At 41.3% G+C, this 25,000-nt stretch overlaps 3 protein-coding genes across 4 annotated transcripts; all 3 read left to right on the top strand.

Annotated features, from left to right (window-relative positions):
• Positions 1 to 6: 6 nt before the first annotated feature.
• On the top strand, positions 7 to 12,232 carry ttll6 (tubulin tyrosine ligase-like family, member 6). Of its 2 annotated transcripts, XM_042706570.1 has the most exons (16): positions 7 to 1,339; positions 2,435 to 2,609; positions 4,502 to 4,669; positions 5,019 to 5,056; positions 5,611 to 5,729; positions 5,906 to 6,036; positions 6,560 to 6,716; positions 7,053 to 7,196; positions 7,402 to 7,487; positions 7,599 to 7,824; positions 8,140 to 8,318; positions 8,718 to 8,906; positions 9,181 to 9,343; positions 9,557 to 9,790; positions 10,447 to 10,738; positions 11,511 to 12,232. In XM_042706570.1, the coding sequence occupies exons 3-16, from the start codon at positions 4,503 to 4,505 to the stop codon at positions 11,741 to 11,743; spliced, it is 2,358 nt and encodes a 785-aa protein (XP_042562504.1). In that variant the 5' UTR covers positions 7 to 1,339; positions 2,435 to 2,609; position 4,502; the 3' UTR covers positions 11,744 to 12,232. The 2 variants fall into 2 exon arrangements, with proteins under 2 accessions (XP_042562504.1, XP_042562505.1); XM_042706571.1 differs by lacking the exons at positions 7 to 1,339; positions 2,435 to 2,609 and having other exon boundaries at positions 2,645 to 4,669; positions 5,016 to 5,056.
• A 2,468-nt stretch (positions 12,233 to 14,700) lies between these two features.
• LOC122131865 (homeobox protein Hox-B8b-like) lies at positions 14,701 to 17,460 on the top strand. Its single transcript, XM_042706573.1, has 2 exons — positions 14,701 to 15,573; positions 16,507 to 17,460. The coding sequence occupies exons 1-2, from the start codon at positions 15,156 to 15,158 to the stop codon at positions 16,812 to 16,814; spliced, it is 726 nt and encodes a 241-aa protein (XP_042562507.1). The 5' UTR covers positions 14,701 to 15,155; the 3' UTR covers positions 16,815 to 17,460.
• Positions 17,461 to 20,178: 2,718 nt separating this feature from the next.
• Positions 20,179 to 24,927, top strand: LOC122131864 (homeobox protein Hox-B6b-like). The gene has a single exon (XM_042706572.1). It carries the CDS (start codon positions 24,314 to 24,316, stop codon positions 24,737 to 24,739), a length of 426 nt encoding a protein of 141 aa, XP_042562506.1. The 5' UTR covers positions 20,179 to 24,313; the 3' UTR covers positions 24,740 to 24,927.
• Positions 24,928 to 25,000: the final 73 nt, after the last annotated feature.

Genomic DNA, 25,000 nt, shown 5'->3' with positions numbered 1-25,000 from the left:
TGGTAATGCAGAAAATGGGAGACAAACCTCAATATTTTTTTCTCTTCACCTATTATCCAAAGTAACAGTCATAATGGTCATTGTTATTAAATTTTATTCTCAATTAATCTTGAATCAGTGTGATAAAAAAAAAGAGAGTGCCTGTTTTTGAGGGTGGGTGGGGATCCTTGATTGCCTTGTAAAAGAAATTACAATTAGGGTTGTGAATATAGGCTACTGTGTTCTGCAAAAACAGTAAGTTAAGTTACCAGAGACGAACCCCTGCTGCCAAATTGAAACAAACCAATTTGATGCACAGCTGCTGCAGTCACCTTCATTGTTCCTCTGTTTTTGCTTTTCCTTTCTTTAAAATATACTTTGGAATGACATGTTTCAGGACATGTTGAACCTCTGAAAGGATATAAAAGGCTTTTTAAATCACAGAAGTTCAATATAAGGCTCAAAATGTTTGTATTTTGGGAAATGGGTTGAATATGGTGTTGGTCTTATTTTTATTTGTCTGCTTTCATTTGTTACATTCCTTTTGTTCCCTTGTAATTCCACATTGTTTTACTTGAAAGATAAAAGAAAATACATTGAATAAAAAGACCAAAAGTAATTTACTCTAAGTCCTCGTGTGTTTCGAAGTTTGCAATGCATGTAGGCGTTTTGGGATTTACCGACCGAATGCGTCTGTAGTTCACGATTTTAGGGAATTCAAGAGGGACCGCAAGTTAATCAAACTGTTGAGTGGTGATGGTCACACAAACAATTTGGGGCTGCTTACCACGTTTTCAGATTTCTCTATTTGTACTTCAAATGTTGCATTGTATCATTCATTCAGAGTGTATGATTCATGAATCGGGTGTCGTTAAATAAGCTGCCTATGACCTGGGCTACTTGGCAAAGCTGGATTTGACATACTTAGTTGCCGGGCTGTAGGGACAGTGAGCTACAACTAATGCAGTCCAATACACCAATCCTGCAATAAAACTTTGCTTCATGAAGATTATTATGGGCAAACTTGGTCAACCGGACAGACCAAACTAACCTAACAGACGATCTTTTCGCATGGATGAACGTGTTTACTTAACTCTGGCCACTTACATAGCTAACACGTGTGTTTCTGTAGTCCAAGCGTTGTGTTGCTATAGCAACGGTCAAGAACCGTCCTACTGTAGCAGATTAGCGGCAGGAAAATTGATCACCAAAGGAATCATCTGAACATGTAGCCTTGGACACTTACCTACAATTCAGTGGTTGACTTCCTTCATTGTCTTGGCTAAAAGGTGTTTATCTATCCGGACAGGTTTCCCAGTTAATTGTGAAGATCCTATCTACAACACCAAGGATAACGTGGGTGAGGGAAATAACATTTTAAGATGGCTAACGTTAGCTAGCATAGCATATCTACGTTAATGTTAGCCGATGGTTGTCAAGTTATAGGTAACTTGTTACTTTGTAACGATTTGTTTCGTTATGTTGTGACGCTAGACAGAAGTAACAAGCCAGCTTACGTTAACTTTCCACACGCAACTGAATGTTAAAGCTATAGATATCCTAGCTAATTTATTTGATCGCATGAAAATATTGAGAATAACCTGAAAGTGAGTCACACACAGCTGTTGTCCTTAGTTAATTTTCATAACGTTACATGCGATTGAGGTTTTTTTTTTTTGTTCATGATTGTAGTGACAAGTAGTCAGTGGAATCGCTGTTAAACGAGGGTAACGCTGAATGACTTCAGGTCGCTCATTTTAAGATAGTTATCGGTAATAAATCACCTGCCATTGCGACAAGGAAACGTAACATTTCTTGGAGAATGGATAGTAACAAGTTAGCTACCTTAAACTTTTCTATGACTAAATGATTCCACACTTTGACACTTTCCACATTTGACAGTTACAGAACGCGTAACTACAAAGCTATTGGGAAATTACACTGCCTACAATGACTTGCCTCATTCCAAGATTATGGAGCTCTATTTGTTAGTAGTAACGTAGAATCTGGTCACAGCTGTCACGAGTTGCTTCTGTGGCCAACGGATAATGTCTGTCTTAATTAAACCTCTTATCATTAATGTCACTTTTCGTTTCGTTGACATGTTGTGTACCAAGCGTTATGGGTAAAGAATGCTTCCTCTCGGATACTGTGAAAGCCACCATTTAGATGTGGTCCATCATACTTTTTGCAGAGATTTGGCCAGCGCGTGGTGCCAAGCTAAAGCACTTCTCTAATTACCTCCGACAAATATCAGGGATTATCCCTCTCAAGTGCTCCTCTACACTTCTTCTGATAATCATTTTCGCCCTGTGTTGGCAGGTATCAGGTGTTTGTCTTCAGTGTGTCTAATTGGTCACACGATCCACACAGGGGCTCAGTGTGTTGGAGTGTAAGTGTATACAAGTCAGGGCCACTCCTGTGCTGAGGGGACAAATTTGCTCCATTTTGTTAGGGATTACATTCCTGCCAGGGGGGGGGGCATGTGGGCACGCATGCTTGCCACAGTCGGGGAGGACCAGCTCCGAACATCCAGCTGAAATTAGGGGACCAGGTGAAGCCCACCCACCTAAGCTCAGAAGAGTGGGGAGTCCATCTGCATCATCCTCTTCCTGTGATCCATCATAAAGGTAAGCGTTGTTTCAAGTTATTATTTTTATATATATATATATATATATATATATATATATATGTATATTATTAATTATATATGGATAAGTTTGCCCTTTAATGTTTGTTCTGATGCATGTTGTTTGAGAAATTTGCAAGGGTGGTATGGTGGTGCTAATGTCAGTAGTAGTTTGTACTTGTGTTGACAAACCATATGTATACAGACATTCGTCACGCTAGTTCCTAGTGTGTTGGCACGTGGGACCTTCTGGGATGGTGCATAATGTGTAATAAATCTCAATTATCTGTCAGCTACCATCCTAACATCTCTTTGGATAATTATCCTCTTGACAGACATCATGCATTCTTCATGTGTTCACGTGCATGTGTGTCAGCTGGTCGCATACTACTGTACCCTGAGCCTGTAAAACAATAAGCACCATTTGTATAAGGCTGGTAATTTGAACGTATAGATCCTTAAAGAAATCCAATGAGTGCTTTGCTGTAACACTAGCCACCCCCTTGTGAGGTCAGTGGGCCGTTTCAACCCAGTTCCCTGCCAAGAGTTCAGGGCCAGGATTATCCAGCTCGCTGGCTCAGAATACCGTTACCCAGCACCCTGGCCTCCTGCAGACATCAGGGATGTTCCCTCCGTGCCCTCCCCTACCTGTGCCTCCCTCTCTCGCATTGAAAATTACCTGCCTTGGCATTGACCTAAGCTGCTCCTGGTTGATCTCGGCTTTGACAGTGGTCAGACAGGACAGGCAGTGTCCAGAATGACAGCTTGATCCTTCAAGGGTATAAGGTTCACTGTCTGAAGTTTCCTTCTGTCTAAGATAGTGTCAGTCTTGGAGCATTGTTTGAGGACAAAATGGACTTCTCTAATTACTTAGAATCTGTTCAAGTAAATATGCAGGTCTGCAAGATTTTGTTTAGTTTTTTTTGTTTACTCACTGCAGATGAAGCATAGATGTAGGCTAAGCCTGTCGTCTGTATATCCCTGTGTGCATGCTTACTCTTGTATGACTGTGTGTAATGGGTTGGTGACAAGTAGCTTACTCACCTGAGGAGAGAAATGGAAATAGAAACATGATGCCACAGCCCCCTCTCTGCACACTACAAGGCCTACTCTGATAGGGTTGATAGAGTTTCATTGTGTGACCGTGACTTCACATGAAAGCCGAAAGCGACGGGTTGTTCGCCTGTCATATCAAAATCTCATTTTCACAAGTCTCGTGAGTAGTTACCGTGACGAATGTGGTGTGTGCACTGTGCTCTCTCTCTCTGCACCCCCCACAGCCTCACTTTCCACATATTTTATTTAATATTTTTTACTTTGCTGACACCTGAGCCTGGTGGGCTTGTTTGCATGTTTCCGTGAGTCTGCTGAAATAGTTTTTAGTAAACATTCTTCAGGATGGATGCTCAGGGAATACAATAGAGGGGAAGACTGTTGAAAATGGATTTGCCTATTAATCATTAGTTAAACGGTGTTTAACTACAAGGAGTATGTGTGCAGCCAGACTCTTATCTTTGTTTACTATTTGTTTTTTATTAATTAGTGTCAGATATGAGCTTCGGCCAGGTAACCAAGAGCCACTAAATCTGTTTGTTTGTTTCAAGCACACAGTTCATTAGATAACAACTTAAACCGTATCTAATCTACGTAACAGCAACCTATTCCATCTCCTTGAATAGGGGATGGACTAATTACTGTGCTATTGAGATCAGGCAGTTCTTAGAATGAGGTGCCCTGCTTCAAAGCACTCACGTAATATATATACTTGGTATGGTTTTTCAGCTTTTATAGTTTGTACGATTGTATACATGTGTACCATTTAAAGTTACCAATGTGATTGTTTTTGTCTGTATGGAGAGTTAATCACCATATACCTTCCTGGTTGATTCTTAGAATGGGCTTGCCTGTACCAGACGATTCAGAGAAAGACACCCCAGTAGAGCCCTTCAGGGGTGTGGTTGAGGCTGGAGAGGAAGGCGAGGGCTGGGGCAGTGACAGCCAGCCGGAGGCCCTCACACCTCCATCCACAGATGGCAAGAGGAAAAAGAAAAGGAAAAAAAGGTAGGTTACTCTACTTTAAACATCTGGATCATCCTCCCAGGTACTCAATATTCTGTGTTTGCATTTTTTTTTTATTTGTCTTTATTTCATCCAACAATAATGTGCAATATGTTTGACACAATAACCATTCAGAACCTTTATACACTAGCACTAGCATCACTATTGAAGTAGCATAACAGTCACCAGACTACCAGCGACACTGAGGTCCTGACAGCTATTGCGGGCAGTGAGAATGATGATTGTTGGATGGCCTCACACTGTGTGAGGATAGGCAGGGAGAGGAGGAGGCAGTGGGGCCTCCCAGCAAGGCACATGTCTGTCCCACTGTCTGCATCTTCTCTTCCAGATGACTGTGGATAAATCTCATCAACTGCAAGTATGAGAGTGGTGAGTAGATCGACAGTTATAGATTCGTATACTACATAAATCAATTTGTACTCAGAAGTCTTTTTAAAAATGTTTTGTCAGATGTGGTTGTTTGTCAATTTCCATGTTGTACAGTGCATTAAGTAATCACCATCAAGAGTTCCACTCAGAGTAGAAGAGTAATTTAGATTTTTGTACAGGTATACGGTACATATGATCACAATTATAATGATCAGGAACCGAACAAGCTGAGCTTTGTACAAGTGTTATGCAATTGTAAAAACAGCGTTCATGTTGGCTAAACAGGGATGGAGTAAACTGACCATAGCCCTGTAGTTGTATCAGTCGTACCTTGAACAGTGCACATACTGCTCTGTATTTTCCATCAGCTTTGCTGTGGGGGATGGAGCAAAAACAGTAATGACTTAATTAATCGGTATAAAAAATATTGTTGTCCATGTCCGAGTGTTTGGTCAGACAGTACACATGTGTTTTCTCAAATGAGGCTGTTTTAAATGGAATGCTCTCGTGTCAAATACAAACATATGTGGTTTCCCTCCCTCTTTGTTGATCAGTGCGTCGGGCTGCCCACAAGTACAGACTGAGGGAGGCTGTGGAAGGGGAGGACTGGACCTTGTTCTGGACAGACTGCTCTGTCTCTCTAGATCGGGTTATGGAAATGAAACGATACCAGGTACCATCACTTCCCTGGTGTACTGGTCTGGTGTCACTCGTACTCACAAGTTTATGTACAAATGTCTTAGCCAGCTTGGCCTTGTTTGATAAGCTTGATCTGCCTTCCGGAGATGTAGTCTTCCTCCAGCTGTCGTTGTTTCCATCCGAGCTGAAGCCTTGTCTCACCCCTTGCAGAAGATCAACCATTTCCCAGGCATGAGTGAGATCTGCAGGAAGGACTTGCTGGCCCGGAACATGAACCGCATGCTGAAGCTTTTCCCTAAAGACTACAACATCTTCCCCCGCACCTGGTGCCTCCCAGCTGAGTGAGTAAGCAGCTCCTCATAGACAATATAAACTATTGATATGGCTTAAATAATAACTAACATGATCGAAAGGGGTACTAACTCCACTGACATTAACTTTTTCTTAACTCCTATTGAAAGTAATTGTTAAAAAAAAATGTGTGCTTCAAGTACTTTTTTTTACAGTGTAGTTTACTTTCTCACTAGAATCTTGAGAAAGTCTTGTCACTTTGTAGGTACTTAACAAGACAGGGAGACATTTAAATTTGAGCAGGCTATGTGATACAAAGACATTAAACATTGAATGGACAGAAGAAATAAAGAAAGAGGCAAGCTCAAGGACACCGCTGGGTTGTGGTTTGGTTATCTAAATCGGTGAAATCTAACCCCCGCACTCTCATTTTCACACACCTTCACATGCAAACACACACACACACACGCAAACACACACACGCAAACACACACACACACACAAACACACACGCAAACACACACACACACGCAAACACACACTCTCGCAAACATGCACACACACCCTCTGCAGTTACAGTGACTTTCAAGCCTACACCCGAGCCAAAAAGTACAAGACCTACATCTGCAAGCCGGACTCTGGCTGCCAGGGCCGAGGCATCTTCCTCACCAAGTCCAGCAAGGACATCAAGCCAGGGGAGCACATGATCTGCCAGGTGTACATCTCCCGGGTGAGACGACACTTTTCCTGCAGACACTTTGATGCTGCTGTTTTATTGACCTATGCATGCACAAGCACATTTGACCTTGACTTCTTGTATTTACGAAGTAGCAATACATCTGCATGAGAATGTTAATCAATTTTCAGTAATAATGATGTGGATAATTGTTTTCAGGCTTTAAACAATTGCTGACGTTTTTCAAAGTTATACATAAAATGTTCCACCTTAATGTTTTGTCTTTTCTGTATTCCACCTCTAATAATAATCACTCAAAGTGACAAAGGGATGGGTGGAAAGAAATTCTCAAATATGTTGTTGCTGATGAGACCAATTGTAAACACACAGCCTTTCATACTCGACGGTTACAAGTTTGACCTGCGGATTTACGTCCTGGTGACCTCTTGTGACCCCTTCCGCATCTTCATGTACAAAGAGGGCCTGGCTCGCTTCTGCACCACCCAGTACAACGAGCCCACTAGCAGCAACTTGGTAAGAGCACAGATATTTTCACACATCAACAAAGGAACTTAATATCACATTGATCTCCACTTGGAGACGTTTGAAATGTATTGCACAGCATTAATGAAGTCATTACGTGTTAGCTCATTTCTAAATCACAGAGAAACTGATGTAGTGCTGTTTATCTCCATAGGCATGTTATTGTTGGTTTAAGACTTTTTTGTTTCGTTGACAGGAAGATGTTTGCATGCATTTGACCAACTACGCCATCAACAAACACAGTGAAAACTTTGTACGTGATGATGACACAGGTAGCAAAAGGTAATATATGCACCAGTATCTCTCCACCTGAGTCACTAAAGCTGTTTTTTTAGCAATCCAATAAAGTAATGATACATTATCGTCTCTGACGCATTTTATTCCTTCCTATAGGAAACTGTCCACCTTCAGCAAGCACCTGGAGTCCATGTGCTACAACACGGAGAAGATGTGGGTGGACATTGAGGACGTGATCATAAAGACTCTGATCTCAGCTCACCCCATCCTCAAGCACAACTACCACACCTGCTTCCCCAACCACGCCGCTGGCAGCGCCTGCTTTGAGATCCTGGGCTTTGACGTGCTGCTGGATCACAGGCTTAAGCCATGGCTTCTGGAGGTAAAGCTGGTTCTTTACTTTTTTTGGCATGTATGTGTTTACGTGTGTGTGTGTGTGTATGTGTGTCTGTGTGTGTGTGTATGTGTGTGTGTGTGTGTGTGCACATGTACAAGTATGTATATGATAATTCGCATCTTGAATTGTTTTTATGTCTTACATGCTTTCATGTTTGTCTGTGGATATTAATTCGTTCTTTGTGTGTGTTTGTGTGTATGCATGTTTGTGTATGCATGGATGTGTGTGTTCGTGTGTGTGTGTGTGTGTGTGTGTGTGTGTGTGTGTGTTTGAATGTGTTGTGTATGTCCGTCCACACAGGTAAACCACTCCCCCAGCTTCACCACGGACTCTCGGCTTGACCGGGAGGTGAAGGACGGGCTCCTGTACGACACGCTGGTGCTCATCAACCTGGGCGCCTGTGACCGCCGCAAGATCACCGAAGAGGAGAAACGCCGTGTCAAGGAGAGACTGCAGCAGAACCGCTCCAGAGAGGCCAGGTGATGCTCAGCGTCCAAACACACACGTACACGCGCTAGCAGAGGAACATACACATGTATTCACACAGCACATACACACTCACCCCAGAATGAGTACAAGCACATTTAAGTACACAATCCACTCCCTTGATTAGGAAAGCACACTCAACTCCACATTGGCTTCTGTCAATATGTATGATAAAACCAGATCACACAATACATAATTGATTTTTTTCTCACTACTTAAGCCAATATTAATTTTGTTATTTGAATAATGTGTTGAACACCACCTATAATCAAACCAAATGTAACCAAAAAACGTAATCAAATGTAAATGCACTTGACCTGATCTTACCTTGCCCTGTGTGTGTGTGTGTGTGTGTGTGTGTGTGTGTGTGTGTGTGTGTGTGTGTGGGTCAGGAGTGAGGAGCTGCGTCAGTCCCATGCTGCCAGTGTGGAGCAGATGGAGAGGTACGAGGCCAAACACATGGGGGGCTTCCAGCGCATCTTCCCCCGCGAGGGTGGAGAGAAGTACGACAAATACTTCAAGCACAGTAGCTCGCTCTTCCAGGAGACAGCAGCCTCCAAGGCCAGGGAGGAGTGTGCCAGGTACGGCAGCACACACACACACACACACACACACCCACCCACACACACACACACACACACCCACCCACCCACACACACACACACAAAAACATATTTACACTAGTAGGTGTCAAGGAGGAAGCCACTCGCCACACATTATAAAAGCATGCTGATTTATTTAGTTTTAAATACAGAGTGAGTTTGTTATCACTGCATACTTGAGTGTTGATTCACTGTGCAAGTGTTTCTGTGTGTTGTATCATTGCATTGTATGTGTGTCTGTGTGTGTTTGCAGGCAGCAGCTGCAGGAGCTGCGTCTGAAGCATGAGCAGAAGGAGCGAGATCAGAAAGGTGGTCGCAGGAAAGAGCTGCAGGGAGAGTCAGCCGGAGAGAAAGCTAAGCCCCGCATACTACGTGCTCGCCTCTCCCACTCTAGTCACAACCCACAGCACCTCACTGTGAGTTGTCTGTGTGCGTGCGTGCGTGTGTGTGGGTGTGAGAGTCTGAGTCTGTGTATGTGTGTGTGTGTGAGTCTGTGTATGATTGTGTCTGTGTGGCTTTCTCTGTGTGTGTGTGTTTTACGTTTTTATCGCATGTCTGCAGTAACGCTAGTGTCCACCAGATGGCAGCAGATCTGTGGCGGTCCTAAAGTGCTCATCTTTCCTCCTCAGCTGATGACGGTCCCCCCTCTCCCTCCCCGCGGGGGCAGGTCATCGTCTGTGCTGGACCTATCAGAGGACGAGGAGGTGGAGCGATTCAGCGGGCTCCGCCAAAGGGAGAGCCTGCTCAGGGATCTGGGCGTGGTCGATCAAGTGTACCGGCTCCTCCAGGGCTCCCGTCCCCCACCGTGTCCGGTGGAGCATCCCCACGAGCACCACCATGAACCCCAGTACAAGTCCAGCAAGGTGAGGAGGCTGGGTCAACTTCCCAGAAACCCATCCAGAAAAGATGGTCCGGGATCCGTTTTCGTTAGAATTGATAAGGGATGGATTTCCTTGTTTTCCCTCCGTTTCTTTTTAAGGTTTTTACAAAAGTCCGGAGCCTCAAACTGTGTCTGTGATATCTCTCCCCCTTTAATATCTTCCCTTAAAATGGGGATACTCAGTGAATCACCCACGCACCCTCACACCACAGAAATATACTTAATTTTATTAATTTGCTAAAACTCTCAAATTATTTAGTTGACTAAATATAAATATTTGATGATTATAAAATGATTAGTCCTTTTGATCCATCGACCACATGCTTTTACATTTGATGAAGATATAAAGGAGAGTTTAGCAATAATACAAGATGGAAACTGGCATTTTGTAGTGGATAATTGGCATACTGTGAGAATAGGTTTGTAGTCTTGTGTCCATGAAAAATAGCTATTGATATAGTCTGTATTTTTATGTTCTTAAAATGTGTACTATTTCAAGAAATAGATATTAAAATATACAGTGATTATATTGAATATTTTTCATAATAAATCATTTAAATAATGATGTAAATGTAGACTAGCTGTAGTACGCAGTGGACACTATTTTGAGAAATTCTGGATCTTCTCATCTCCCCTCAGCACGACCTCCTGGCTGAGTTCTCGCGGCGGCAAAAGCATCACTGTACGATCATCCAGCCGCCTGTGGCGCCGGGGGCCAAGCCCTGCCTGCAGTACGTCCAGTCCCAGGTCATCCAGCAGCCGCCGCACTGGCCCTGGTACCCAGTGGAGAGGGGGGGCCACGTGGGCCTCCTGCACAGTGACCCCCCTTTCCTGCAGCACTACAGCCAGGAGGAGGACACCATGCCGGGGGACCGCCGCTTCGCAGGGGACCTGAGGAAGACCAACAGCGTTCAGCGCATGCCTTGGACAAGTGAGTGCTTAAGGGACTTAATATCAGTTTCCTAGGTATAACATTGAAACAAAAATTGTTGTAATGTGACTACAGTTTGTGTATGAGAGCAGTATTTCGAATGAACAGGCATTGACTCAGATTTAGAATGCCTTGTGAGCACTCTTCTAATTTTATATGGGTTGGCTTGACTGGGAAGTCTTTTTAATGGCTTTGATTACGGTAGTTTGACTGCCAGTGAAGTCATTTAGAAACATCTAACTAGGAAGAAGGATATCTTTAAAGAAAAGACAGGGCACACTGACATAAGGAGGAGAAAATATCCAAAAGCAGTAATAACAAGGCAATATAACTCAAGGCACATTTATTTTGTATATGCGATATATATATGGTAATAGATTCAGAATTATACATCTTTTTGGGGTTTTAATCTCCTGTTCACTTCACTATATCTTCCGTTCTGTTTCTTTATTTCTTCTTCGCTAGCATTTTCATCCTCTTCACCTTCATTTTCATCCTCTTTATCTGTATGTTCTGTCCTCCTCCCTCGTTTGCCATCTTCACTTTCATTCTACCTCCAATATCACTACATCCTCCTTTTCTCTTTTAGTCTTCTCATACTCGACTCTATTCCACATCTATTCCACGACTCTCTCTCTCTCTCTCATTGCTGCCTAAGCTACAAGTCTAAAACTATCTAGCGTGTACATATTATTGATTTAAAAGAATTACTAAATAAGATGTATTATTAATGAAAAAAAAATGTAAGTCTGTCTCTGATTCTCTCTCTCAGTGGCAGGCCGCCAGGGCAGCATGAGCTCGTCGTTCGCCGAGGTCCGTGCCCGAATGGCCACCTCCCAGCTCGCCACGGGTCGCCTGCACTGCGCCCCCTTGCCCTGCGACGCCAAACACCTGCAGAACCTCTTCATCATCTCCACGGCCGCCCCTCTGGTCCCGCGCCCCGACCTCTCACACAGCCTCCGCCGGGGCTCCCGCAAAGTCCCACAGCGTGAGCAGGAACGCTAACACCACGCACCACACACACACACACACACACACACACACAATACACCAGGCTGGGTACGGAGCGAATGGACACATTCTGCCAAGGGAGAGATGAAAATCCCCCTGAAGAAAGAGCTTCTGCTCTCTCGTCATGGTATGTTAATACTCAGATTTAGCAGATATTGTTCTTTTTGAGCAGAATATAACATCATTTTTACCCTTAAAATAAGCTGTAGTGAGATTCTTTTTTTTTTTTTTACTAAAAATGAACTAATGCACAAAACTTCATTGCACATGTGGGAATGTGGGCCTTATCAACTTTTCCAGTTCACTGAAGAGTTTTTTTTATGTGAATTTCACTTGGGTCTGTGAAGAGGGCAGAGTGAATGTGAATTACTTTTCAGACCAGCCTTTTGTGTGTGCTTCTTCTCTTACTCACTGCACAAACATCCTTCAAAGCATATTACCTCACTTGGAGCCACTGGCAATAAAACACTCAAATAAATCTCATGAATGTAGGCATTGCTGTTTTGTTGCTTCGCTTTTGCTTCACCAGGTTGTTCATGGAGAAGGGCTTCAAGAGGTGGTGGGAACTAGACACAACAACGTCGTATTCCTTTTTATTACACTGTTTCTGCATTTGGGGGGTGGAAGAGGGGGGTGGACATCAGGTCAATGAGTAGCCTAGAAGTATCCTGTTAAAGGAGTTTCATATGGCGTCTAATGTCTAATTGTCTTAATGCTCATCCAGAACTGCTGAGCTATGTTTGGCTAAATTAAAACAAGTCACTTCCAATTCTTCATTTAAGGAAGGAGATTGATGATGTTACAGTAGCCGTTCTAATTACTAAATGTACTAAATTATATACTAAATTGAATAACATGCACAGTTTAGCTTGTTCATTTTAATTTAGTCTTCCACTTTAATGTAGTCTCTCCAAAAAGGCCTGGTCATCTAGTTCACGAAAATATCACACATTAATTATAAGGTAAAGACAGATTCATGTTTCTTCTTTTAATTTAAACAAGCTGCATGTTTAGCATTCGTTTCGTTCAAATTCATAATGATATGCATTTATACTCGAGAAAATACTTCACGATGTCACTAAATCTTAAAATATTTTCTCAAATTGTAGGTATTAATTTCGTTAACGTCTGGTCTCATTGTTCTCTATTACACCTGAAGAGGCTACTTAAAAACAGCGCGGCTTCAGTCTATCAAGCCGTCTCGTCAAAGTGCATACTGATGTTTTTCACATTATAATTGCTGATCAAATATTTCGATTTATTTTTTATTACGATTTTATCTTGGACGCAAGAGGGTTTTGAGCTGTTGCTGCAAATCATTTCAAAACAGAGGCAACAGCCGTGGCAGAGACTGTTCTAATGTTTAATGTATTTCCATGAAGAAATATAGGTTATAGAGTAGGGCTTATGTTTCGAAGATATTGTGTAAAAGCAAGGAGGGGGTCGACCAGGTGTTTTATATTAGGCTATTTGAGAGGAATGAAAACGTGCGGTGATGTCGTTCTTAATGTTTGCCAAGTAAAACTTTATTGGGTGATTGTTAACAAAAAGACCTCACAGCTGCCAAGAAAATCTCACTTTCAGGCGAGTTTCAAATGTATTATCCTGTTTTAATGGATTATAAAACAGAATTCAGGAGTTTCTTGTCAATAATAATAATAATATACGATTTTACAAAGCAACACATTTTATGTGTGCATATGTGTGAGCATATTAGACTTAGGCCAACGTACTTACGTTTTCTTACGAATTTTTATTTCACAAAAACACCCGCAAAAGATTTGCAGAGAAGTCCTGTTGTCGAGAACAAAGCTGCCTTTTTTTTCTTGAGGACATCTCTGTATGTAAGTTTAGGCCTATGTGCTATGTGCAATACTCCCTGCTGGTCCTGTCTTATAATTTAATTTAAATGTTTTGTTTTGCAAGCTAATCACATTAGTAATTCACATAAATAACATGCTATAATCAAATCCAAGATTTGGGCTAGGGGAACAGAATAGCTCGGCTGTGGGCTGCGTCAAAAACTGCAGTGGCACTGGAAAATATAAAAAAAAACGTTTGTGTTTTGTGAAAATGTCGAAGGGTTGTCATTCATGGGTAAATGTAATGAAATGGAAACACACTGGGGATGCTGTTGCCAGAGACGGGTTAGTCGCCTTCCACATGAAGTCAAATCTTGACTAAATATGAAAAAATGTCCACCCCTACGATATGTTATATTTTGATGCTAGGATTATATATATTATATATTATATATAATATTATTTATTCAGTTTGAGCAAATCATGATTCTATCATTCGCACAAATAACATAATTCTACACTCTTTATGGATGTAGGCTACACAGAAGAAAGTCTGACGTTGACAACATCCTTTGCATTCTCTCCTGGCTGCTATTTCAGAAGCTCGCCACACGGTGCCATTGTAGGCCCATGTAAGTTATGGCTACACAGTGGGCTGCCTGGACCGCGGTATGTAACTTCCACATTAACCATAGTGCGAAAACGGGGACCGGCCTAATTCACGATTTCTCAAATTCGTATGTGGACTTATCGCTTATTGATTGATTCAACATCCTGAAATAACAATAAAACGAATGGTGGTCAAGCCAATTGCCTGGAGATGTTGGCTTTCAGTGATCAAGCCAACAGTATGGTTGTATCAAAATCATTTTGATTAGTATTTGTTTATATGATCTTACATAACAAACAGTTTGAAGTGTAGTAGGCTGGGTCGACCTTATTCAAAGAAAATACAGACAAATTGAGAAAAACAGTATTTGAGCAAATAATGTCAGACTTTCTTTAAAAACAAGAAAAACACGCCGCTTCCTAACACCTTTAAACCGTTTAACAACCCATATTCTCCAAGTCTGCCTTCTGGAGTCACAATACACTTGCCTTCACCAGTGCGTAGACTCTCACTCCACCTCTCTCCTTTCACCCCTCCTTTCTCTCATTCTCACTCTCCTTCTCCGTCTTTTCATTTCTCCATTTCCATTCTCTCGTCCTTTTCCCATCACAAGCACGCGCTTTGTCTAGGTGGAGATGCAGAAGCTTGTCTAGGAGATTCAGATTGGACACTCAGTATTGAGAGACACAGAATATCTAAATATGAATGTATTAGTCTACTTCACGCGAATGGAGTGAGCTGCAGGTTACAATTGGTTATTGTAGTCTGTTGGACCCATAGGCTCCAGCCATGCGGGATAACCCATGGAAAAAGACATGGTAATACCGTCTTGACTGGCATGAATATTTACGACGTTTCAAGAATTATCTCAGATTGAGGGAGTTCTCTCATTTACATACTGGGATTGTTTCATGACTTACGGTTGAGTCCCTGTCACACGAAAGAAACTTCTGAATTTACGATCTAAAACCAACTACACACTCAAAAGGAAACCATGAGTTCTTATTTTGTAAATCCTCTTTTTTCTAAATACAAAAGCGCTGATTCTTTGCGGCCGAACTATTACGAGTGTGCTGGATTTACTCAGGACATCGGAAGCAGACCCACTGTAGTTTATGGAGCCGGAGCAGGAGCCACTTTTCAGCATCCAGGTCAGTTACCGGAGTTCTACCATCACGGAACATCATCGCTATCCCACGCGCCTTACCAGCAAAACCCGTGCACCGTGCCATTTCACGCGGATCCCACGGGAAACCTTTATGGACAGGATGCGCTACAGAGTTTTTTCGGAAACCCAAACCAGGACCTGAACCCATTCGGTGACAGCAATTTGAAAGCCAGCGGGGTCGGGGAAGATTCTGACAGCACGGACCAGGGTTCATCGCAACTCTTCCCGTGGATGCGACCACAATGTGAGTTTGTGCAAGATCTAACAAGCAGTGTAAAACATCACTAGGGGTATAAAACCGGACTAATTACCCGCAATTAAGCAGTATAATCATTTCCTTAGTAGTCTACAATGTGGAGGACAATGGCGCATTTTATGGCAACCAAATGTGAATTGCAGCCAACTTAACAACACTCTTGATGTGACTCCAAACGTTCCCCTTATTTATTGATTTTTTGCTCTGGTTGTGACGGAAGAGATACATTTAATGGAATTTCTAGTGTGCTGTCATTTGTCCTGTCAAATATCCAATGGAAAGATTTGTGCTGGCCCCATGCAACTTTGATGATTAAAATGAAGCGACTGGCTTCATGCGTTAATGTGCATTGCCATTTAACAACCAGTTTTTATCGTTGAGAACACAAATTGAAATACTGTCTTTGGAAACATTATCTTCTTTTTAGAAAATCTCATATACCTAGATGCTCTTAAGCGTGACTGTTGCCTTGATTTTATGCTACTGTATATTTCTCGGTACGTTGTTCTGTCAGTATGTGGCTAGCTGTTCGTCTGTATGTAGGCCTAATATAGAACAGGTTCTTCATCTTGGGTTTTCAGTGTTCAATTTTGTCCACTTCAGTGGGTCAACTGGGTCTATGGCTGATATTACATTTGTGCGCCTGCACAAGGTGTCTGTGTCTTCCTGTTTAGTGTCAGATTGTGTGTGTGTGTGTCGTATGAGCCCACAACTTTAAAAATGCGCTTTTGTGAAATGTATTGCCTGCACAAAATACCATGCTTCTGATCATGGGCTTCCTGACAGGCCACTGGCCGTTTTTTGTCCTAATGGGCCGTTGCATTCTGTCCGTGAAAATTAGTTAAGAAGACACCAGTGACAAGGAATTCCTAATTCTATTTTATTTATTTATTTTTACAATTTGTATTCCTTGTTTTTCAGCCGCTGGCCGCAGGAGGGGCAGACAGACGTACAGTCGTTACCAGACGCTGGAGTTGGAGAAGGAGTTCCTGTTTAACCCCTATCTGACCCGCAAACGACGCATCGAGGTGTCGCACGCGCTGGCCCTCACCGAACGGCAGGTGAAAATCTGGTTTCAGAACAGACGCATGAAGTGGAAGAAGGAGAACAATAAAGACAAGTTCCCCAGCTGCAAAGCTGAACAGGAGGAGGTCGAGAGACAGAAGAGAGAATGCGCTCAGGAGGCAGAGGAAAAACCATCAGAGGATGAGGACTTCAAGAAACCTTAATCTACATGACGGATCATCATTGAAGTGTGGGACAGAGGAAGCGTTTCAACTTTGGCCTTGGCAGGTGCATCTCTGAAATCAACAGCCAAGCAGAAATTAGTTTATCTACATTTCATCAAATGCTTTATACTATTCTGTAGTGTTGATATAATTAGTTGTAAAACGAGGATTTCGTATACTGTGAGCTCAAATAACGACAAAGTTGTTATTGGAAATTGAACAGACCTGTGACATTTACTAAAATCATCTGTAAAATGGCTTCAGTAGATGTGTTTCCTTCTGTAAGTCAGGTGATGCACTTTTTACGTTTACCTTTTTATAATGGAGAAAATAAACAACTTTAGATGTGTACAAACTACCTATATTCATTACTGTCTACTTGCTGGTATTTTTGTCTGTTAGTGTTGTGTTTTCCGCTGGAAAGCATGCTAAAGCGCAAAAGTAGAGGGTACATACTGTGAAACGAATACAAACGTATTTATAACCGCACTGCTGAATTTATAAGGGGCAATTTATGACGTGCACTGTTTCTCAACTGCTGTTTTTATTGTCCTGAACTGGAAGTGTCTGTAACTTGAGGTGACAGAGGATGGGTGATGGGGCTCAATAAAGTTTTTTTCGTAAAAAGACAAATCCAAGTGTCATTTTGTCTCAATTTACACGGCAGCACTCTGACTGACTGACATGCATGTGCAGCTAGATTATACGTTACAGTACATTATACGAGTCCATCTCTGTGATATCAAAATCTTTCAAGAAAAGCAGGATTACGCACAACAGTTCCTGAACACATGGTAAGTTTTTGATAGGCATTTTGGCTCTGTAAAACACTTAGTCCTTCAGATAGAGCTAAGTAAAATAGTTGTTTTGTGTTAAACGGGTCCAGGAGTCATCTTGTGTTACACATGGAGAGACCATTGAGTATTCATTACCACTCTTGGACCAATTCCTGACCACACGGCACTGAAAAGACATGTGGTCTAACTGTATTTTTCACATAATATTAGACCACATTATTGTCTTATAGGCTATGCATTTTTCTGAATTATATGGAATGCTGAAACTGTTCAAAGCTCTGTTAACCAGAGTAGGCCTAGTGCCAATAGCTGTCGTGAAAGGTTTAGTAGAGCCGGATATTAGAGTTGGGATACATAGTCTTGGCTTGGCTTCAGGGGATAACACAAAAAAATAATGAGTATGTATAGGTTAAAATGCAAAATAGAATCCATACTTGGAATTTTTTTTATTTGAATGCCAAAACAATAAATAAATAAATGTACCATACAGTATTGGCTTACCTTACGAGCATCAGAAAACCCTGCTAGACCTGATGCATACAGGATTTACCTTTCGGATTATAGGCAGGCTAACCGAAGTGATTTCTTCTGAATGCAGCAGAAATAGAGTTAGGGCAAAAGCATCAATGATGGTCGCTACGATGTTATGTCTGGTCTCGAAGTCTGATCTCGTAGCTGCTTCTTGGGCCGCATGTTTTCTCATGCGTATAGGCCGAGACCATACAAATATGAGAACACATTGACAAAAACTGACCAAAATACTTTGTGTACAGGACTGGCACTGGCATACATAAATTGAACAAAATTGGGCGGTATTCCAGATATCATCAGAATAAATAAACTACAGAATAGAATGAAACAGAAGCAAACGGGTATACAAATTACTATAATCAGGTATGACTCATGTGACCTGAGATAACCAAATAAAAATAATTCAGGATGCTAGAAATATTTCCACTAGATCGACACAACGGTCATAAGGGAAGATGCTAGGCCTACCTAGCACGTCCTGCACGTCTGTGGTTATATATCAGATATTGTCCAAATATTCCAAGGGATTATGATATTAATATTATTATGCTATTACATATATCCAGGCATAAAATTGTGTCATAATGGCTAGACACGTTTGTTCAAGTGTATCACATAGGCTTTGGAGGGTATTTACATGAATAAGTATTTGTTCGTGATATGAAGAAAGGAACATATTTCGCCAGACTTGTATTAGTCAACATTTCGAAATGAATACGGGTATGAAGACAGGTTTTCGTTGCGGATTTCCAAATATCATGTTGAGGTTCGCCTGTAGGCCTGCTGTCAAGAGGGGAATTCGGGAGTTTCACATTTTAAAACAAAATTGCTGGTAAAAGAATAGCCTATTGGATATGTGGCAGCATTCTAAACCCAGAACTCTCGGAATATTTTGCATATTTTTCATGAAAAATATAAATGCAGTTGTCTGACAATGCGCACCAATGCTGAATTTTCATCAGATATAAAACAACATTACACTATTCCGTTAATTACATTAGTGTATAGCCTGTAACACCACACCCGCCATTTCAGTTTTTCACTTTTGAGTTTCTGTCTATAATGCAATCATGGAACCCACTGGATTTTAGATGTGGTAATTTCCTTAAACAGTTAACATTGTACATTACCTTTACGCTATAACATTACTATCACGGTATACGGTGCACGACAGCATCTGTGAGAAAAAACATGGACAGAAAAAGTTGTCAGATCTTATTACAATAGCCAACGTCTCACCAGACGCTCTGTCGGAAATAGGTTGTATTGGTGTAGTTGTTTTATGGTTTTACAGCATCAATAAAAGTCGGATATAGCTGTTAAAAACAACAAGAAAAGGAAACGGGATCTTTTGTGCTAATGCAGTATAGAGTTCTGAAGGCCTTTTCGTATATCTTAAGAAAATCTCGAAAGGATTCAACAAACATACAATATAGGCTTACATTTCGATAGGCTGTTTTATCTTCATCTAATCTATATTTCCATTTTCGGTATTTGGGATCCTATTCGTATTTGTATCAGGGCAAGTAGGCTACGATGGAGGCTAATTTCGGATACCAACTTATATTTCAAATGAAACCAAGGCCTATCCAGCGCCTAAGGATAGCTAGCCTACAGCATAATGCGGTATTCCCAAACATAATCCAAAGGGCTTGTCCCTACAAAATAAATAATTAAATTGAATTCGGATCTTTACATTTAATCAACATCATTTTATAGTCTTATGCCATAGAATAAAAATATCTAAACAAAGGTTCCCTTTCTTTGGGTTTTCATCTGGTACCTATTCCCTGGTAAATGTTTTAACAGCTTATAATTCAACATTTCCTACTTGTTTTACGCAAGTAAAGATGGCGTCGACAGAATTGCTGCTAATGCACTCATGAAGAAATGCTATAAATTCTTGGTTGTTTATGAAAATTTACAACTTTGTGATAGAACTTTATGAGTGGATCCGCTCTTGGATTGGCTGAGGCGGGTCATGTGGACAGCCTGCCGTGAACATGAACTTTTTATGATATCCCAAGAGGTTGGTTATATTGCAGCATTCTTTGACCACGCCACAGTATGTAACACCTCTGTTTTCTTAGGTCTCGTTTCTTTCGTTCAAATTATGCATTGTGAATGTAGGCTAGTGTGTATCTGCTGAAGCTGTTCAGATGGATGAAGCGCCCAATCTCTCCCGCCATGCTAATGAAGCCCTGTGATTGGGATTTCCGTCTCCGTACAGCGTTGAAAATGTCAGAACGACACCGAGGGCTTTGCTCATTTTTCATAGAAGTCGTCGTTCTTTTCCGATAGGTTGATAATGCATATTACCCTCAAACCTTGGCTATAGTTAGTTACAATGAATAACGATAAGCTAGCTGTTTCGTTTGAAGGACCCTCTGGACAGATGAAAAATTACCAACAAAGGTAGGCTCCATGGTAACTCGGCAACGGTATATTATCAATATCGTTGAGTAGGCTTGCGTAAGTCTTTTTCCTATCCAGAAAATGTTTGAAGGCTATGATCATGTATGTCTCTTGTTATCAGGCCTATTACTTTTGATTCAAGTAGCATAATAATTTATACGAAATGTGGGCCATATGTATGTTGAATATAATAAGAATGAAACTTTGCATCATTCATCTTTGAAAAACCATGGCCGTGTATTTAAACTGTCTGGTTGACTACTAAACACCTAAACTGTTACTTTGACTGATTTTTGTCCTAGATGCATGTAGCATAAATGTATCGATTTGTTAGTGTTGCTTGACTGTGTGCGGGGATATCAGTCACAAGATGGCAGCGCCATCAGAAAAATCTGGGGAGTGGAGTTGACCATGTAACCTGGCTGTGAGGTTTCACCCTGTTGGTTGAGCTTAATGGCGTTCGTGGCGTTTTTTGTAACAGTGGCTTTTGTTTGTAGTTTTATGTTTTATAAATATATCTGGATAGTGTGTACAGTTTCTATCGTTTTCAGTACTCATAGTTCATTATAGACTAATATGTCGTAGGCTTTGGGTTTCAAATATATATGTAACCTACTGTCTAGTATTGCATAAAAACCGAACAGACCGTATGAGGCCTGCTACTAATCATGTATCATTTGAGTGAGTGGTATGTGTTATTATTTGTCATTGTCAGAAGAAGAATATTGACTTTTTGCATTAACAGATTTACGTGCAAAAAAAAAGAATGACAAATTAATACGATTTCGTTAGCCTATTGCTTTCTGTTGAATAAATCTCTGCTGAATGCAAAGTTAAAACAATCTCCATTTGGTCAAATTATCTCCGAAATCGATGTCTAATAGGTATTCATGATGACACACAATGATTGTGGACTACTTAAATGCCTATTTAAGACAATGAGGTCTACATTATATTAAGATGAACTGGAAAGCTTAGTAATATCATATCCATTCTTAATTCGGATATTCTCATATTACTAAAACTCCTTTTGGTATTAGGTTTAGAGAGAGAAATATTGTTCCTTGCTCTAAATGTCTTCCTGTTTTCTTGTCGAGCTTCTCATTTCTAACTCTGCGATACCATCTAGCGACTACAGAGGGTACTACTGTGTGTGTGTGTGTGATGGAGAGAGAGGGTGACGGAGAATGTGTGTGTGAGAGAGAGTGTGATGGAGAGAGAGAGAGGGTGAGGGAGAGTGTGTGTGGGTGAGAGGGAGAGAGAGTGGGTCTGTGCTTTGAAACTGCGGTTGATTGTTAGTACCAGCTGGAAGACTTGAGAGTGTAGGGGGTGCCAGCAACTTGTGATACTGCAGTGAATGCAGGGGTTGTAAACTGGGGAATGCAGTGGCTGGATTGTTGGTGTGTCTGCAGTGGGCTTGATATACAACCTACCCTGGGAACCTGGGTGTTTGGGACCTCTCTGATTTTCTTTTTGTTTCTGCCTTTTCATCTCAATCAATTGACCGTATTACGCGTCTGCGCTGCCTAGCTGCATTGCAGTTGGGGGTAGTTTGTGCCCTTCCTCAATACCACTAAGCCGCCCAATACAACTGTTTCCTTTTCTCTAAATTGCATTTCGTTTGTATATTTAATGTTAAGCACATATATTTCGTGTTTGTGCAGTGTTGATTAATGCAGAATTGAAAGACGCAATCAGACAAGAAATGTTTCCAGTGTGAGATTGTGTTTTACATGATCCAGTCTGGACATCATGAGGTCCAAAATGTGGATAGTATAACTCCGCCATTCAAAAAGGTCAGCTGCATAGGTCAGGTTTTGTAAGACCCAGATTTGTGGCTGCTGTCTTCGTATTTATGTATGCCGAAATTCGTCACTGAGAAACACAAGAAAGGTCACAAACAATGGCAAATGCATTCATTATATTTGGTAAAAATTCATTTTATGTATTCTTCATAAAAGACCAGCAGAGATCAAAAACACATTTTCAAATACTTAATTTATATAACGAAATTCTCACTCGCAGCAGGGGGCAATATTTTATATATTTTTCATATTAACGCTCTATGATCAATTTCCCATTATTACGCAATCTGTGCGCCTGCTAAACAAAGACATCGGCGGAATCTGTCTGCTTGTGGAAAAAAAATCTTCTTGCTTAAGACTAATATAGTCATTAAGCATGTACATACATATAGTAACTATTTTACAGTATAATCCGAAATTACCGTTCCTTTATCTTAAAAAAGAGCAGGCTCTGCTTTCATAATTGAAAACAGTACACTATAGGCAAAATGTGCATATGAATTCTGCAGCATCTCCAGCACAACTGTTGCTGACATAAATCTATATTATTACAAAACTGTCAATATCTTCAAGCATTTAATTTGTCTTGGATACTCACAACCTGGTCATCATAGGCGATCTGAGGGAATACCACTGCTGTGTGAATTAACGAAGTTTGAGGAAAGTGGATGATAAACAATCTGCAGTTTGACATTGTCAATTTTCTTTAGGATCCAGTTGCCGGCCTTTTGGTATTGGCAGATCGGATCCGGTAATCCAGGGTAACTCCAATTTTTGGTGCTGAAAGTTAGAGAATACAATCATACACTTGCAGTAAAGTTCGCATTTTGTGACAATAGCCTACACCCCGAAAGGGCCAGAACCAGATATGGATTGAATGAGTATTAGGAGTAGGCTATTTATAGGATTGCTATAAATCTGACGCCAGGAATAATTACTGATGCTAAAGTACTTTCTTGTTTGCATTTACCAGACCGGCTTCAACTGCTGATGAAGCGGTATGCAATATGTGCTGTATATGTTTATCAGTTGTAACAGCAGGACTTTACTACAATTGTATTTTAAAACCGAAATGGGATTTGTTTCCTCGCAACTGGCGAACATGTAAGGTGCTTTAATGTTTTTTTTTAAAGTCCGTGTCGGTAGAGCAATTCAGTGGTGTACCTGGTGAGAAGTGAACATCACCCTAATCCTTTGGGAAACAAGCGAAGACCAGACATCGTTTGGTATTTTCATACCCTGCAATCATGAGACTACAGCGTGTAAAGGTCAAACCTGTGTGCGCGCGTGCACGCGCCTGACTGGATGCGTCAGTAGGTTATGTGTAGGTTGGACATTTATGCGACTGGGGTACCGTGTGCCTCTTAAGAAAAGATAATATTTTGACATTTTAATGCGATCATGACATTTTCTTGGCCTCTTCATTTCCCCCATGTTTATTCTTGTCAATAAACATAACCTCTGTCAAATGCAACAAATATCTCCAAAAATATTGACGTTCCATTGGGCTCCTTAGGAATATGAATACTTATATAAACTAAAATATAGCCTATACAGATCTTGTCATTTTCACCAATCTACCTTTGTATACAGATATTTCTGGTCTCAACGAAACGGATAACTGCGCTCTTGAAAAAACTGTAAGATCAGGTGAATTATAAACTGTGTACTCATTTAAAATGTGAAACGGAGGGAAAGTCTTGAGCGCTCTGATATGCTCTGGGGATTTCGACCCATGGAAAAAGAGACTCCCCCTGGGTGCTGTTGTGTTACCACAAACGCTCGCCATTGGTTAGCCACTGATCAGATGGTACAGTTGCTCTCGGTCCCACATTGGCACCTCGCCACCCCCCTTCGGCTAAAACCAAATCTCCGATAAAGTAATGGCAAAACCACTTGGACTATAAAACACAACAAATCATAACACTCGGACAATAGGCCTGGCTGTCCAATGAGTTCGTATTTTGTAAACTCAACTTTCCCCGTGTCTCTCCCGGGAGGACAGGACTCCTTCTTGGGTCAGATACCGCTATATTCCTCCGGATATACCGACCCTTTAAGACAGTATCCCAGCGGCACATACGGAGCTTCCAATGTCCAAGACAAGGTTTACCCAGCTTCCTATTACCAGCAAGGTACGGGAGTTTACGGTCGGACTGCAACCGGGGCCACCGACTACACAAGTAGTTTTTACCGAGACGCTGAGCGCTCGTGTCCGCTCGGGGGACTGGATGAGCACCCGCTTGTGTTAACCCAGGACCAGTGCAAAACCGACTGCTCGGAACAAAACACAGACAGATACCCAGGCAGTGATGACAAGTTGTGCTCTCCAGTTTACCCCTGGATGCAACGAATGAACTCTTGTAATGGTAAGTAAAAACCTTGCCTGTCTCTGAACAGCAGATCATAATTTTGAGCATGTTATGGTCGTGAACCGAATTGTGGTTTAGCAAATAAACATCTCCAATGTTTAGGAAGAATTACTTAGGGTCTATCGCTAATCATAACTTAAATATTAAGGAAACAACTGTCCTTAACTGGACAATATTGTTGGCATCTTGAACAAACCATTGGATTATAGCTTGTATTCCACTTTTTATTTATTCTGAAAATGTTATTAACATTCGAATTTGTTCAA

Source organism: Clupea harengus, unplaced genomic scaffold (genome assembly GCF_900700415.2).
Source record: "Clupea harengus unplaced genomic scaffold, Ch_v2.0.2, whole genome shotgun sequence".
NCBI classification, from domain to species: domain Eukaryota; kingdom Metazoa; phylum Chordata; class Actinopteri; order Clupeiformes; family Clupeidae; genus Clupea; species Clupea harengus.
This window is presented reverse-complemented; position numbering and strand designations above follow the sequence as displayed.